The following is a 16,426-nucleotide window of genomic DNA, read 5'->3' as shown; positions in this document are numbered from 1 at the left end:
TGTAGGAGCCCGGCCTCAGGGCGCCGTCGGTGCGCGGGTCCGGGGTGTGGAGGGCCGCTCCCCCGTCATTGCCGTGGTCAGGCCTGAAAGATCACACGTAGCGTTCTGGCAACTCCTCCCGAGGCCGGCCTACTGTAGGGGGGTTTCGGTATTTTGAAATTCTAGGGATTGCGGTACATTTTTGGAAACTCCGAGTCTGGTATATTGATTTTTAAGTCCTCCTAAGGCGGATTTGAGTCTGTTACCGAATTGAACAAATATGCACGAGAGTTTTCAAGTAACTATTATTGTTTTGAAATACTTACCACAATCCATGGAGGAATAATTTACTTATTTCAAGTGGCAAATCCAGACTCTTCACAGAGTGAGGGAATTTCGCTTGAGTGGACGGTTTAAAAAGAGTGGAGAGAGGCCACAGCCCTGTCCTGAAAGACGCCTTCCAGGTGTTTGCCCCCTGGAGAATCCCAGCCCTGTGGACAGAGGCCCCTGGGGTCTGACACCCCTCCTCCGAAACCCTCCTCAACATCAAAGTCCAGTAACACTTTATTTTCTGGGAAAAAAAAAAATAATTTTTAAAAAAGTATTTGTGTGTGTGTGTGAGAAAATACTTCCGAGAATTCTTTCCCTAAGTTGCTAATTTTAAAAGTTGCTCTCTCAGGCCCTTCAATTATTTCGTGGAGACTCAGGCTCGTGCCTCTGTCATTGTTTTCCCACCTGCTCTCTCCTTTCCTCCTTGAGCAGCAGGTGTGGCTCAGGTGGTCCCGAGGGGGTGCAGGTGGGAGCCCCCGGGGAGGGGCGCAGAGGTGGCACTTGGAGTCCTCCACTGATGGGAGGTTCTTGAGTGAAGAAAGCCCGGGCTGGGGAGAGGGTACCGGGCCTGCTGGCACAGTCCCGCAAAGGCAACTTTTATTTTAACCGCTGCCTGAAACCCATCTTTCTGGAGACCGCAACAGTCAGATCTGCACATCTGTTAACAGCTGTAACAAACTGGAAGTTAGTGTTAAGTCCGCACTTTAAATGCCTGAGTCAAAACGTGTGGCCAGATCGTACACGTGCTGCAGCAGTAGCTGAAGATCAGTATTTTAGAGCCAGACAGAGTAGGAAATCCAACTTTCAGTATCCCCAAGTCACTCTCTCTTATAATAGGTAAGAATTGTCTCAAAATGTTTACAGTCAGAAGATAACGTGGGCGTAGCGGAGTCTTGCTACGGTGATGGCAGCTCCAGGATGCAGACGTGAATGACCGACCGTCAAACATAGCTGGGGATTAAATGATAAAGTGCCGAAGAATATTTGCTGAAGGACCTTACTTCTTATGTTTGTGAAGAAAGAAGAGCGGGACTGAGCTGAGGAGAATCGGTTGGATAGTTACCTCAGGTTCCACAGTTCATCCTCCAGAGGTCTCGTCAGTCAGTCTGGTTGTGCTCTGGACCCTTGGACCGGCGGAAGAGCCCGGATTACAGGGAAGACGCGTCTGAAGGGAGCGGAGGCTCCTCCCACACTGTGTCCTTGTATAACTGAGCCTCTTGTTGGGTCGTATCTGGTTCCTGATCTTTTGGGCAGTTGACCCTGCAGAGTGTGTACTGAGTAAACCAACTGAAGGATGACTGTTTGGTTTAATTGGAGGACGCCTTTGATAACATTAGGTCTGTCTGGATCGCTGACAGAACCACGATGGAGCATTCGACGCAGGACCTTAAGTCAAAAGGATCAGCCCTGGCTTGGCTGTGAGGTCGTGAGTGTCAGGACACAGAAGGAAGAGTGACTCTGGGCTGTGGTTTAAAAGGTTTCAGTTAAAAGCTGCAGAACTTTGGTTTCCTGTTTAGTTTTCACCATCCACTAATTTTTACAAATTGCGTTTTGAAAAATAAGGTGCTTGTATGTGATAATGTTCAGCTCTTTTAGAACCTTAATATCGATAGTTACGTAATCTTCATTGAAGAGAGCATGGATTAGCTGAGCCCCTTCTCCCAACTTTAAAATATTAGAATCTGTGATGCTTGAATGAGGGGCTTTTAAAAGATAAGGAAGAACAACTTTTCATAGAAGAGACTCAACATCCCGGTGTTTTTATGAAACTCGATGGTTTGCAACATTCCTTCCCATAATTCTCTTGCTTGGCCTCTGTCTTGTCAATTCAGGCCGCCCTGACAGCATGCCGCAGATGAGGGGGTAGACGGGGGTGGGGGGCGGTGGAGCTTGAACAACAGACGTTTCTTTTTCTCACCGTCGGGAGGCCAGAAGCCCAAGGTCAAGGTGCCGGCCAGGCTCTGGCCAGGTTTCTGGACGCCCCCTTCCAGACGTCTGTCCTCTTGCCTTGTCCTTTGTATGTAGAGAGGGCTCGGGAGGCTCTTGCTCTACCTGTACTGGCCCCAGTCATGTAGGACCAGCCCCTCCGTGGCCTCATTTAACCTTAGGTTAAGCCTCTGAAAGGCCCGATCTCCAAATACAGTCAGCAGGGGGGTAGGGCTTCAGTGTAGGGATCTGGGGGACACTGTTCGGTTCACAGTAGCTTCCTGTGTAGGAAACTCAGAAGCGTGCAGAAACTCAGCTTTGCCGAGCTTTAGATGCCGGGACCATCTGTGCTCAGAAAGGACATCTCAGCAGGTTGCATAGAGCAAATATTTGAATAAGCAGTGTTCTGGCTTGGCCGGAATAAGCAGCGGTAGGCTCTTTGAGTTCCCTTAAACACACACTAAAGAGCTTTATGGCATAATTTCCTTTCCTCACCAGTTAGGCATATTAGAACAGATTGTTGGTGTGCGTTAACACACTTTGCCACAGTTGTGGCCATTTCCTGACATTTCCTTTACATCGTCTGCCCAAGATTGATACATGAATAAAATGATGGATTGGAAAGGTCATTTTTTTGGTGATGTCAGTTGAGGCCAACTTACTCCTTCTCAAAATATATTTTCACCAATATTTGCTCTCAGTGAGGTTCGAATGCTTATGTTAATGGCTAAAATGAAAAACATTATCGAATGTTTTGAGAAATACCGTCGAGATTCCTGGTTGGTAATCCAACTTTCTCCTGATGCTCAGGAAGTTTCCCTTGGAAGCATCAGTGTGACTGCGTCACACGTGGGAACTTCCCTGTCCCCACTTTGGGCACAGCTGGACCCAGAGGTCCCCCCTCCGCCCACCGTGTCGGCTATGCCTTCCCTCTGTGTAGATGACAGGAGTATTTCTGGAACGTGGTCTCGCTGTCACCTGGTGTCCCTGTCACACGAGTGTCACCTGCTGGTCTCCAGTGTCTCACGGGGAGTCCAGCCCAGGACCAGGGAAAAGGCAAAACAATTCTTCTGATGCCAAAGTCCCGAATTATAGCTCTGTTTCCGTGTATGATGATATAAGTATTTCATCAGTTCAAAATGTTACATGTGCGAAAGAGCTCAGAATTACAAAATGTGTTCCACGTACACACTTTAAAATAGTTTAATTTGCTCTAATTTTTGGTTTCTTTACTTTAAGCTTATAATGTATCCACTCCTGGGAATAAAATTACAAGTGGATTTTAAATACTAAAATAGTAAATAAAAATAATATGATAAATATAAATAAAACAATACAAATAAAAACTTGTAATAAGATTACAAGTGGCTCTACAGTTCCCGCGTCTCTTTTCACTGGTGGTGAGCGGGCCCCAGGCTTGGGCAGGATCCCCCAGGCTCGGGCAGGACCGCCGGCTCTTCCCGGACCCCCGACTCTCTCTCTGCTGTTGCTTTGCAAACACGCAGGCTTTAGAGTCATTGAGTCCAAAAGCGCTTATGTTTTCCCTTAATAATCACAGCAACGCATGTCCCTGTTTTATTCTGATAGTACCTTTTGGAGGTAAACACACGTCCTACACCCCTTCATCTAACCCCAGGCCGCCCTACTCATGCCCTCTCAGCCTCACAACTATCAAATAGTCAGTTGAGACCAAAACAAAATATGTTACATGATTGAGCATGTAAGAGATGGAGACCCTGACCAGCCCGTCAGACCACAGGGGCAGTGTGGATCTTGGCTTCTCATCAGCAGCGACACCTTTAAACAAGGTCAGGACGTGAGATAATTGATTGTTCATGAGTTAACATTGATTACTTAACAAGTGGACTGAAAATGATTGAACTGTACAGAGAAGTGTGGTGCAGAGGGAGCCCGTTTTGGGATTAGTGGAAAGACAGATTTTAGAAACAGCTGAGTGTGTTCTCTGCAGCCTCACCGTCTGTTACCTGGGGAACCAGGGCCGGTATTTCCCTCAGGGGCCTCACTTCCTCAGACAAAATGGGGGTAAGATGACCCCAGCTTTGCAGGAGTTTTGTGTAAAGAATGTACCTAATAGGATCTGTTCTTATCAGTATCTTTGTTTCCGTGTAATACTGCAGATTGGAGATTTGAAGTGGTGCCATCACTGCAGTAATTAAGCAACGTCCCTTTGGAAGTATAAACAGCCACTAAAGTTTGAATTAAGAAGTTATATATACATTTTGCATTCACTTTCTGATTGTGCATTTTAACCTAAACTGGGTTTGTTTTCTAAATTTCTTAAAGCCCAGAACTGTTACGCTTCGCAGACGGCCCGTGGGCGGCTTGGGCCTGAGCATAAAGGTATGAGCGCACTGGATGTTCCTCGACGCGCTTTTCCACGAAGGTCCCCGCGCTGGTCTTAACTGCACTCCTGCTTCCTGTCTCGCAGGGCGGCGTGGAGCACGGAGTCCCGGTCGTCATATCGAAGATATTCAAAGACCACGCAGGTGAAAGCTGCTGAGTGATTGTGAGCATGGCAGCAGTCTGGAAGGCAGTGCACTGTCTTACATGAGAAGATAGCAGCTGTGTGTGTTGCTTGGTTATCTGCCTGCCGTCTTATTTTGTAGCTGTCCGCTCTCCCATCCCTGGTGCCATGTGGCCCTTTTTCGTTTCCCCTGATCCCGTGAGCCCTTAAGAGAGCTACTGACTCGCAGTGTGGTGTCAAGTCATCCCCAGGAGACACGGACACAGCAGTGGTTTGAGCTCTGGTTTCTCAGGAAAGACAAAGCACTGGGGGGATGCAGTGTGCACAGAGTCGGTGGTGATGAGGTTTCTCGTGTAAAATGGCATTACAGGCGTGAGTGAGAGGCCTCCGTGGTGCTGACGGTAGCTCGTTAATCGCTGACACAGTGAATCGATGGCTTTGGGAGCAGATCAGTGTGTGTAGAAGTGAGAGTGGGGACGGGATTCCTTCTTGTAATGGTCAAGTGGAATGTTGTGCAAACCAAGTGCAACAGTTGTACAATCAAGCACTGCAGTTGTGCAATCGAAAAGCTTGCAGGAGCTCAGAGGTCCCTGCATTTAGAGTGAGGGTCTACGGGGAGAATGAATCAATTCGTCACTGAACTCGGAGTGTTTAATCATTTCTGCGAGACCGTAACCACCTGGCTGGCTGATTAATACTTGAAGGAAGGATTTGCTCAAATCCGCTTCTGCTCCTATAATCCTTGTGAGCATTCTCAGTTCTTTTGTATAAGTAGAGTTTTAAATTTGTGAATATGAATATAAGTTTCAGAAAAGAAAAGGAATAGATTAAAATCGGAAAAGGATTTCACGCTCAGTTCAGGAAGTGCATCTACCTTCTCTGCAGAGGAGTGAACAGGCCGAGGAGGCCGCGCGAAAAGGATTTCGCGCTCAGTTCAGGAAGCGCGTCTACCTTCTCTGCAGAGGAGTGAACAGGCCGAGGAGGCTGCGCACAGTGACAGGTGACAGGATGCACCTTCTCCGTGGCCTGGGGCCACACTGGGCTCCCGGCCCCCTCAGCAGAGTCCAGTCGTGCGGATACGACTCTCTCTTCTGAAACGGAGATTCTGCTCTGCAGCATCTGGGATGCATCTCGAGCAGCTCAGACCCAGCAAGTCCCCAGACCAGGTCCCCATCGCCCCCTGCGTCTCCTGGCCCCTTGTCTCCATCACCACGTCCTGCCTGGGGCCAGGCTGGCCAGCAGGCCCTCCCCCTCCCTCTGGGGTCCTTTCCATCCGCTGCGGCCAGAGTTAAGGTGTTTCCCACCGATATCTTCCTTTCTTCACTGTGGGCTTCTACACCCGAAACTCTTGCATTAAATGCTCAGTGAACTGTGAGCTTTCAGGGACCCGGGCTTGGTGTAACTTAGTTCGTATGTTCAGGGTCTGGCTCAGGACGTGTGCCTTACAGTCAGGGAGCCCCTTGGCCGAGCTGCTGTGCACATCGGTGTCAGGAGGGACCGTAGCGTGCGGGAGCCTGGGCTCCGGGAAGCTGGGCCATGCACAGGAGGCGGGCGCACACGGCACTGGTAACCTGATAACCACCCCACTGCAACCAGCAACCCACCAAGTCAGGGTTTCTCCTGGGAGGCGGAACACTCAGGGTAGGTGACGGGACTGGGGTCCCTACTGCTCCTGCGGGGGCAGCACCCTGCTTTGATCCCCCGTGAGGAGAGCAGGTGCCCAGTCGTCCCAGGAGGACAGTCTAGAGGGGGAGTTTCCCTCCAGCGCTCACCGTGGGGACCAGCGAGGTTGGTGGCCTGCCATCCACCTGGCATTGCGTCTAGGAATCGGGTGGCCGCGGACCATTAGAGCAGAGCAGAGTGTAACCTGTTTATTCAGTCATTCATCCACAGACGGACCTGGCCGCCTTCAGCAGCCACCGTGCAGAGATTGAACTCTGGTCTGGGCGTTCAGGGCGAACACTGCCCATTTCCTCCCACCCGTGTCCCGTGGGAGAAAACAGGAGGTAAATGAACAGGTCATAGTACGCGTTCAGACAATGCCAGCTGCTGTGAGGAAAATTAATCAGTGTTGGCGTGTGCACAGTGATGGATAGAGCATCGCTGTTTTTATAGGGCGGTCAGTGGGAATCTCTCTGTGGGCGACATTTAAGCAAATATTTGAATCACCCGAAGTAAGGGGTGAGCAGGCCCCGCCGCGGCATCCTGGCCCCGGGGGGGAGGAAGGGTGACAGCTTGGTGCAGGGGGGGGCGTGCTCGCTCAGAAACAGGAAAGCCAGCGGGGCAGGGGTGGCTGAGCGGGAGGCGAGGTGGGGGTGAAATTCGGGGCGGGGGACTGCAGCAGGTCCTCGGGCCTCGCGGTCCTGGGACAGGACTTGGATTTTCTTAAGGAGGTAGAGGTGTCGTTTGAGGACTTCCCAAAGCAGGGTCATAAGATAGGTCTTACGTTAAAAAATCACTCGGGCTGCTGCTAGGAGAATACGTTCCAGCGTCCGGGGCGAGTTAGGGCACCAGCAGAGAACTGGCCTTGGAGTCTGGAAGGAAAAGCCCAGTGAGGTCCTTTGCCCAGTTGTGGCTTCACGCCCCTCATTGCAGGGTCACGTTTGGGTCAGGTCGTGGGGTCCTCCTCGCTGAGGGCAGGGAAGCTCCCCATCTTGGCTGGGGAGCCGGACGTCGTTCCTGGGTCCTCAGGCATCACAGAGGCTCTCAGATGGCCTTGTGACCGTCCACCTGGAGACTCTGCTGGAGAAGCAGGTGATGGTCTCGTCTTATCCCTGTGAGAGCTCGGCCCCCGGCTGGGCTGTGACCAAAGGCTCTGCCCATCCAGGCCCTTCTGGTGGTCCGGGGTCCTGCTGTTTCTGGAGGATTCCAAGGGGCACAGGACTGTTGCTGGCAGTCCTGGGTTCTGTGTGAGGTCCGGCTCAGCTGCTGGGCCTGTCAGTTCTCGGGTGCACCCTGCACACCTGCAGTCCCGCTCCTGCGAGGTGCTGAGCGCACCTGCCCAGGCCCAGCTGCTCCAGGGACAGACGTCCTTGTCCACCAGGGTGTCCTGCCCAGGTACCCAGCAGGGCCGGTCACCAGGAATGCTATTCAAACCCTAGAACCACCAGGGGCCATAGGATTTAATGCCAGCCTAGAAAGGTCACTGCCTAGGTTTTGTGTGAGTGTGGTGCCCATACTGAGAATGCAGGCTTATGGCCTCTGTCCACATTCTTTGAACTTAATTCTTATGTGTGGCTCTTCCGTCCCCTTGCCCAGAAGTCTCCCCTGACCCTCTGCTGCTTACATGTTAAGTGCTCAGGCTGGACATCTGAGCCCTTCTCCGTGTCACTGGTGATTCTGCAAACCCAGACGTGAGCCCTGCCCCCGTGTGAGGCCTGGCACCCTGGTGCCCCTCCCATACCCCACCTTCACGCCCACAGTGAGCTCTGCTTCCCGCACACCCAACCTCGCCCGTGAGGCTGCACGCGTGCTCTGTGATAAATACACGACGGGCACACACACACGTGCACACGTACACGTGCACACACATAGGTATGAGGTATCTTGAGTTAGACACACATCTTCTTAATAACATTTTATGTTTCTGGAAAGCAAAAGCAGCGTTGGGCCATTCTCCAATACTCCTTTTAATCATTGGTCACAGCGGCTTGCTGTTAGTAATTACCACTTTGTACTTTATAAAAATAAGCAAGAATGAGGAGTTTTTCTACAATTGAATGAAATCTAAATATATTATTTCTAATACTGCAAAAACTTAGAAACCCAAAACAAACTGTATATAGCAAGTAAACAATGAAGAGAAGCATGGATGACAAAGAGGCTTAGAGTTAGAAATTGTCATCTTAACAGCAGTTTCTTACATTGGAATAATGCTTGTGTGACATGGAAAGGACTTTCGCTTTTCTTTTTTTTTTTTAACTTTTATTTTATATTGGAGTCTAGTTGATTAACAAAGTTGTGTTAGTTTCAGGTGTACGACAGAGTGATTCAGTTATACATATACATGCATCTGTTCTTTTTCAAATTCTTGGAGTTTTCATCGGGTCTTCATGACTGGTCAAGGCAGATGTGGCTGGCTGTTCACGCTCGTAGGTCAGGGAACAGAGAAACGGCGGTTCGCCCAGTCTCACTCTGCCAGGAAAGGGAGGCTTAGTTATAAACCAGATTTCTCTGTCTCTGAATCCGTTTCTTCCTCCATACCGTGTCATCACATTATGTACTAGTAAAATCCGTTCACAGCAGAGGTTTAATTCAGTTATCATCATAATGTTTCAGTAAGGATTTGGACGGGCAGGCCTGCACCCTGTGACAGGTTTGGTGCTTGTATCCAGGAGACAGATGGGACAGTTAGAATATATCCAGAAAATTGAACTAAAACGTCGGGAGGGGGGAAGTTTGTCCCATTAGGAGGGTAAAAAGAGTTAGGATCCTTTAGCCTTTTTCATGTGGAACAGTCATCATTGCCTGTAGCTGGATGGTGGGGTCATAGAGGACATTTCTGTGACAGCTGAGTGTGGACGGAAATGGGCTGGCTGTGTCCCTTGTGAAGACACTGCACGTTTGCGCCGAATGACCGTTACTATCGTCCAAACACAGGTATCACCCCAGGGCGAGGGAACCAAGCCCATGCCTAGGAGCTGCACGCTCACCCCGACCGTCACAGGGCCGGTGGGGGGAACCTGAGTGCAGGGGACCTCCGCCTTTTGAAGCCGCGGCCTCGAGATCCGTCGAAACGGGACTCCTCACACTTACTGAGCCAACTTCAGGGGGAGGTCGGAGCTTCCTGGGGTGTGAGGTCCCCTAAGACGCCCACTTTTTATTTTTCTCTAGAATATTCACCTGTATTTGGTGTCTTACAGCTGTGAAATGCCGCCGTTATACAAGATTTGTGATTAACTTCTTTTCACATCTATGACATTTCATTAATTTGATTTTGCTGAATTCAGTGGAAACCTTTATCTTCCCCTTGATCCTTGCATCCCTCTGGTTCCCTCCCCTCTGTCTACATGTCAGCCCCGCGTCTGTGTTAATTCTGAGGCCACGTGGCACCCCTCCGCACTGCATAGTCCAAATATGTGGTCCAGGCTTAGGGAAACAGAGGTTGCAGAGCCTGGGCGACCTTTTCAGAGAGTGTGACTGTCTCACTGCCTGTCCCACTGGTGTCGGGGGTTCAGACAGCGGGCCTTTGCCTCTGTCCGTGTTAACTGTGCAGCCAGCCCCTGACCCCAGCAGCAGGGCCTGCTGTTGCCCCGTCTCATTTTTGTGCTGCAAAGGACACGGCTTTGGAAACGTTAAGGTCTGACACAAATATTCGGGCCAGTGTGTGTCTCCCCAATAGTTGCTAACTTCTTTCTAGACTCTTAATATTCAACAGAGTCCTATTTTAGATGGTGTAGCCTGGATTCGACTGAATTTGTGTAGACGTAGAGAGAAAGTCCTCTCACCTCAGAAAGAGATTGTGGAGCCGGATTTGGAATTTTTAGGCCAGGCTTTCCTGACCCTGCTTTCCTAGAACAAACCAGAATCTGCTCCTTTTGCCTCAGGAGCTGGATATAGGGTGAAAGGAGGCCCTTCCCACACCCTGGATCCAGATGGAAGTGCAGCTCCTTGAGTGAAGAAAATTTCAGCATTCTTTCTCCTTCATTGTTAATGAATCAATGAAAAATGTGCTTTTAAAGCTATCAAAATAAGTAGAACTTGGAACAGACAATAAAGTTGACTTTGTAGCCGAACGAAGAACGTTGGAACCTGGACAAGACATACTTGATATATCAGAATCTTGGAAGGATGCACGTTAAATGTTGCAGGTTTAATTGAAATTCCACTTGGGAAGAGCCGTCACCTTCGGTAGCTGATTGCTAAGAGCGAAAATGCAGCAGAGAATTTGGCTGCCGGGCTGCCAGCGTGTTCTTACTGTTGAAGGATAACTTGATGTTAAGATCAGAGGGAGGCAGGTTGGCAGCGAAGAATCCAGTTGCTATGGCTCCAGAAGGTGTGTGAGAGGCTCTCCGTACAAGTCCTTTCTGTCCTGGACCCACTTCGTCGTTGCTCCTTGAATCCTCCTAATACCATCCACTGTGTCAGCTTCCACAGTTGAGGGCCGTCCTGGAAGATGGGAGTACTTTTTAATTTTAATTTACAAGGTACTTTGAAATGGCTGAAATATCTTGAGTTACTTAAAGAATTTAACTCCCCCCATTATCAGTAACACATAACCTCCCAGGGCCCCTTGGAAGATGGGAAGAGAAACCTTGTTAGCACTTCCATGGACCAACATTGAATCCTCACTGGCGGTGAGGTAATAGGATAATCTCCCCGTGCAGGGGGGCAACGGAAGGTTGGAGAGGTCTAGGGATTGAACCAGGGCAGAATGTGGAAGTGAATCCTGCGCCCCTGAGTCTGGTTCTGAGGCAGAGTAAGCGGCTGGCCCCTCAGAGGTCTCCCCAGGGTGGGGTCAGCCCCGTCCGTCTTCCCACTGACCGCTCGGTGGTGACGATGTCCACACGTGGCCCGTTCTGGGGCGCAAAGGACTCAGTGCTTGTAAAGGATGATGAAGAGGCTTTTAGCCATTATTAATCCAGATGTTCAGTGCACGTAAGACTTTTTAAGAAGCGTTCTCATTTTCTAATACTACCAGAAGTTTACGTGAATGAATATTTAACAAGCGCCTGAATTTTATGAAGACTAATTAATTTGCAAAAAGAACAGTTTCCGTTATAACACACTTGTATTGCAAACAATGATTAAATTTACACAGTCTCACATAACACTATAGTAATAGCGATTAATTTGACTTGAAAAGGCAAGTATAACAGAAATAGAAAATATCTCATTGTAGCTAGTTTGCATGTTTGAATATTTATGTGGGTTAAAATACATTACACTGTATTTCCATTTTACATCCTGATGTAATGGCAAGATTACCACAGAAATAAACTAGAGCCATTTTTCAGCTAAAATCTCCAAACCTAGCTTAATCTCACCAAAGAGTTTATTTAGGAACATTAATTAAAATTTTAAATTAAAATCAAATTTCCATGGTTTTATTTTATCATCCATTTTACCACTTTTTAATTTGTTTCTTTAGGACTAAAAGTGTCCAACAAAGAGAAAACATTTCAAAGATTTAACTGGGAAGTCTTTTTAATTAGCTTTGCTTTAACGACCGAGACAGGGAGACAGACGAGAGACAGAGAGAGACAGAGAGACAGAGACAGAGAGACAGAGACAGAGAGACAGGCAGGGGGAGACAGAGAGAGAGACAGAGATAGAAGCAGTGAGAGACAGAGACACAGAGACAGAGAGGCAGAGACAGAGAGACAGAGGCAGAGAGAAACAGAGACAGAGACAGGCAGAGAGAGACAGAGAGATAGGCAGGGAGAGACAGAGAGACAGAGATAGACGCAGTGAGAGACAAAGACAGAGACAGAGGCAGAGAGAGACAGAGACAGGCAGAGAGACAGAGACAGAGATAGGCAGGGAGAGACAGAGAGATAGAGACAGAGATAGAAACAGTGAGAGACAGAGGCACAGAGACATAGAGAGGCAGAGACAGAGAGAGACAGAGGCAGAGAGAGAAAGACACAGAGACAGAGGCAGAGAGAGGCAGAGGCCGAGAGACAGACAGAGACAGAGATAGAGGCAGAGATGGGGGAGATTCTGAAAGGGCCCCCCTGTGGAGCTAGAGGGAGTGTAGATCTCACCTAGTGGGTGACAGAGGTTTTCTGGGCAAAGGCTCAGTGTAACTGAGAACTTTATTAGTTACCTAAAACCATACCATTAAATTCATTAATATAAAGACTGTACTTTATTTTCAACAAAATTTAATACTAGTTAATGACTAGAACTAATATTAACAATTGACATTAAATATTTACCTGGAATTTAAAGAATTCCAGTGTTAATAACTTATTATTTGGTTTCCAATATTTAACCAAAGACTTAGAAATTAAAACAAATCTAGAGGAAGGCAAAAAAACCTGTGAAAATGCGTTTTCTGCAGGTCTCAGCCTGTCTCTAACCCGTGCTGCGGCGGGACCAGCCCCTGTGGCTCTTATTATGGTCGTACGATACCTTCAGCAGTAGCCATGAGGGGACTGAAAAGATAAAGGTTCGTTGCTGACAGGACCTGGAAATCACACAGCACCCCTGTGTCACACGGCAAGATGGAGGCTGCCAGCAGAGAGCGCGAGGCCCGGGGTCCTGCTTTCACTGGGGTCGAGGCCGGGGTCTGGGGTTTCCCGGGATCACTCTTTATTGGCGAATTTAAACATAAAGGTGGGGATTTAAAGCACAGGAAGAGGAAAAGCAAGGGGCCAAATGGTCAGTTACTGAAATCAACCAAGGTCTCTAAAGCGCAGGGGCCTCATCGCGGCGCAGGGGCCTCATCGCGGCGCAGGGGCCGGGGCCCTGGCTCTGTCTGGTGTGTGGCTGGCAGACCTGTCGAGGGGAGCAGAGCTGAAGTCGGGCACTTGCGTAACAAAAGACAAAAAACAGCTGTCAGGGTTTACGCTGCAAAGTGCTTTATGTTTGGTGCGAATTCGTTCAGTCTTATTATTGAAAGGAGTTATCTCTCTGCCTCTATGAAAATAGGAAAGTGAAGTGGAATAATGCTGTAGAGATTATACTCAAACTTTACAATACAAAAGTTTTCTTTCCTTTTTCCTTTAATATTCTGGGCACATTTTGTTTAATTAAAGCAGTCTATGTAAATGTATTCCCGAGAAAGGGGAAAATGCTGAGTGGCTTCTGGGATTCCTATTTTATTGTCTGTGTCGACTTAACGAAAAATGGGGATCAGACTTCCCACACATGTAATGAAATCCTTCATTAGGAGGAAGTGACATTTGTACTTCTCATTGAACAAGGCTCTGCGTTTACAAAGTAACTCTCTTAATGTGCTTAAAATTAGCTGAATGTTTAGCTTCACCAGCCGGCCGAGGGGGGCTCTGGGGCTGTGCTGTTGGTGTTTCCCCACACCGTGTACACATGTGCACGTGCACACACACAGACACACATGTACTCACGTTCTCACACGTCACGCATGCGAGTGTGCGCACACACATATGCACATGTTCACCCACAGAGACTCCTGCATGCACACACATCCACACACACGCACACGTGTGCACACACACACCCACACTCATGCACATGTGTGCACACACATACCACACGTGTGCACACATACCCACACTCCCAATGCACACGTGTGCGCACATATACCCACACTCACGTACGCGTGCGCGCGCACATACCACACACACGTGTGCTCATACATACCACACACATGCACACGTGTGCTCACACATACCCCCACTCCCAATGCACACGTGTGCACACACACTCACACCTGCACACACACTATGCCAGTTGCTGCAAACTCTGACCCTAAACCACTGCCAGGAGGAGCACGATGTCTCTGAATCTCTCTTAACACTGTTGCCCCTTTTGCGACCCTGCAGCCCACCAGACAGGGATGTTATTCGTAGGGGACGCCCTCCTCCAGGTCAGTACTTTAAACTTCAGTCCTTAGCTCTGTTGCATGTTAGTTCATGTTAGTTTTGAATTGAGACTCATCAATTATTATCCTAAAAATTCTCAATTTGTCATCTTTTCAGGTTAATGGCGTTAATGTAGAAAATGCAACCCATGAGGAAGTGGTAAGTGTATGATAGTTTATGGTTTTTCTTCTTTTTATTAGATAGCCTCTTATTCTCATTATTTTTTTCTTTGAAAGTCCATTTCATGGAGTGTATTCATAGGCACAGAGCTTCAGAAAAGCTTAGAAAGTTTAGGAAGTCGTGTTTCAAAGGGGCCTCTGTGCCACGTCCCTTCACAATCCACGCGTCATGGGTCCTCTCCGACGCTGTAAAAGGTAGATTTGGTGGCTGCTATTTTAAAGATGGGAGGGTTGAAATTCAGGGAGTGGGGACCCCGCCCGGGTGACCGGAGTGGAGCCTGTGAGGGTCCGCACACCGGCTCCCTCTGGCTCTGTGTGCTCGTCGCCTTGGAGGACGTCTCGGGACGCTCGCCTCTGGTGTGTGTCTGGGATGCTGGCCTGTGGACATGGGGGTCACAGGCTCCACCCCAGCTCCCCTTTCCAGACATGAACCTTGCCCAAGGTCAGGTCAGGCTCCAACACAGCATATTAGTAGGTCGTTAACTAGGTGAAGAATTCCTTTAACTTGCTCCAGGCATGGAGGAAAGATTTACATGTGGGATGACGTGTTTCTTGGTCTCAAGGGACTTGTAGTTTTAGGTTTAGGTTCAAATGGATGATGTGCTCTCATCTGTTTACTTCCTAAACTTAACATTTGGGTTATTTTTCAATCTCTGCAAAAGTTTGCTTTCTTAAGGTGAGAAAATACATAGTAATTCAAAAAGAGACAGTGTACACCTAGGTAACTTTATCCCAGCCCAGGGAAAGTAAAAAGCATTCATCTGAAAAGAAAGACTTTTAAATTAAGTGAATGATGTGTAAAGCTTATAAATGGAGCTATTCCAATACTTGACTGACACAAATGTACTTTTTGGACCAAATTATCAAATTATCAAGTCTACAGTCTTTTGTGACACAAAAGCCATGATTGGAGCACTGATGATGACATACAGTCTCAGCTTTTCAGACTTATGAACTTGGTAAAAATATTAAATTTGTAAAATACCTCATAAATCACAGTTGCACACTGTGAAACTCATTTTTCAGAGTAGATTCTAGATTCACTTAATCCTAAAAGAAGAAAAGTCAGTTCTGCTCCACACAAAAGATCCACAAAAATAAGCCTCATCCTGTACATGGTCTCCTGCTTTGGAAAAGCTGTACTGCTTTGCGGCAACAAAAATGTGTCTATTTCCCTCTTTTTAATACACTGTGTGTCCTCATCCACATCAACATATAATATTGTAGCCGACGTGGCAGAGAGTAAACTTTCCATAATTTTATTGGGCAAATTCTGAGACATCTCACTATTCAGAGAGGACGGAAAAATGATGTTCGGAAAATCACTCAGTCTCATCTGTGTGCAGAGGTTAGGGATGCCTGGCGGGAGGTGGCGCGGGTGCAGCTGGTCCCCCTGTGGGACCCCCAGGCCCACACGTATGGCAGGAGACTTGGCAGCAGAGTCCCCACAGCAGAACCCAGACCCATGTCCAGTGAGAGTCAGAGCGGGGTCAGCGCTCCGTCCTGAAGGGTCTCAGAACGAGAAACATTCCAGAACTTCATTTGTATGCAACATGCTCAGAATTTTTTTTAAATGTCTCAAATGTTAAATTAACTTCTAGTCCAGAATGGCAGGCCAGGGTTTTAAGTCCCATGAAAACCATTGAATAAAAACTGCCCTAACTGATAAAACTTCACAGACTTGTTTTATGAGGCCCCCTTTTCAAGTTGAAATGAGTCCTTTTTATACACATTTTATTCATGCACAGCAGCTCGGTTATCACTAAGATCTCAGGACAGATTCTAAGTTCTGGTGATTTTGAACTCGAGAACCCTTAGAAATAAAGTCTTCACTTGTGTTTAAAAAATGGTAGAAATGGAACCTTCCAGGTCACTGTTCCAAGCAGCAGCCAGGCCGTTACACCCCCAGAACCCCCGCTCACGGCATCTCGTGGGCCATCACTCAGCAGCTCGCAGCTGCGTTTGATAGAAGGTGTCCTGAGGGAGCTGAGGCCAGTCGCCTGTTTCTCCAGGTCGTTTGG

General features: G+C 48.2%; 1 protein-coding gene across 1 annotated transcript in view; it reads left to right on the top strand.

Annotated features, from left to right (window-relative positions):
• SNTG2 (syntrophin gamma 2) overlaps positions 1-16,426 on the top strand; it is a 152,739-nt gene that overhangs the window by 21,549 nt on the left and 114,764 nt on the right. Inside the window, exons 4-7 of the mRNA XM_007469259.1 lie at positions 4,540-4,596; positions 4,685-4,742; positions 14,188-14,231; positions 14,344-14,385. Of these exons, the coding sequence (XP_007469321.1) occupies positions 4,540-4,596; positions 4,685-4,742; positions 14,188-14,231; positions 14,344-14,385 (201 nt within the window). The remainder of the gene's footprint in view (positions 1-4,539; positions 4,597-4,684; positions 4,743-14,187; positions 14,232-14,343; positions 14,386-16,426) is intronic.

Source organism: Lipotes vexillifer, unplaced genomic scaffold (genome assembly GCF_000442215.2).
Source record: "Lipotes vexillifer unplaced genomic scaffold, Lipotes_vexillifer_v1.1 scaffold356, whole genome shotgun sequence".
Lineage (NCBI taxonomy): Eukaryota > Metazoa > Chordata > Mammalia > Artiodactyla > Lipotidae > Lipotes > Lipotes vexillifer.
Note: the sequence above shows the minus strand (reverse complement) of the source record. Positions and strands in the feature narration are given on the sequence as shown.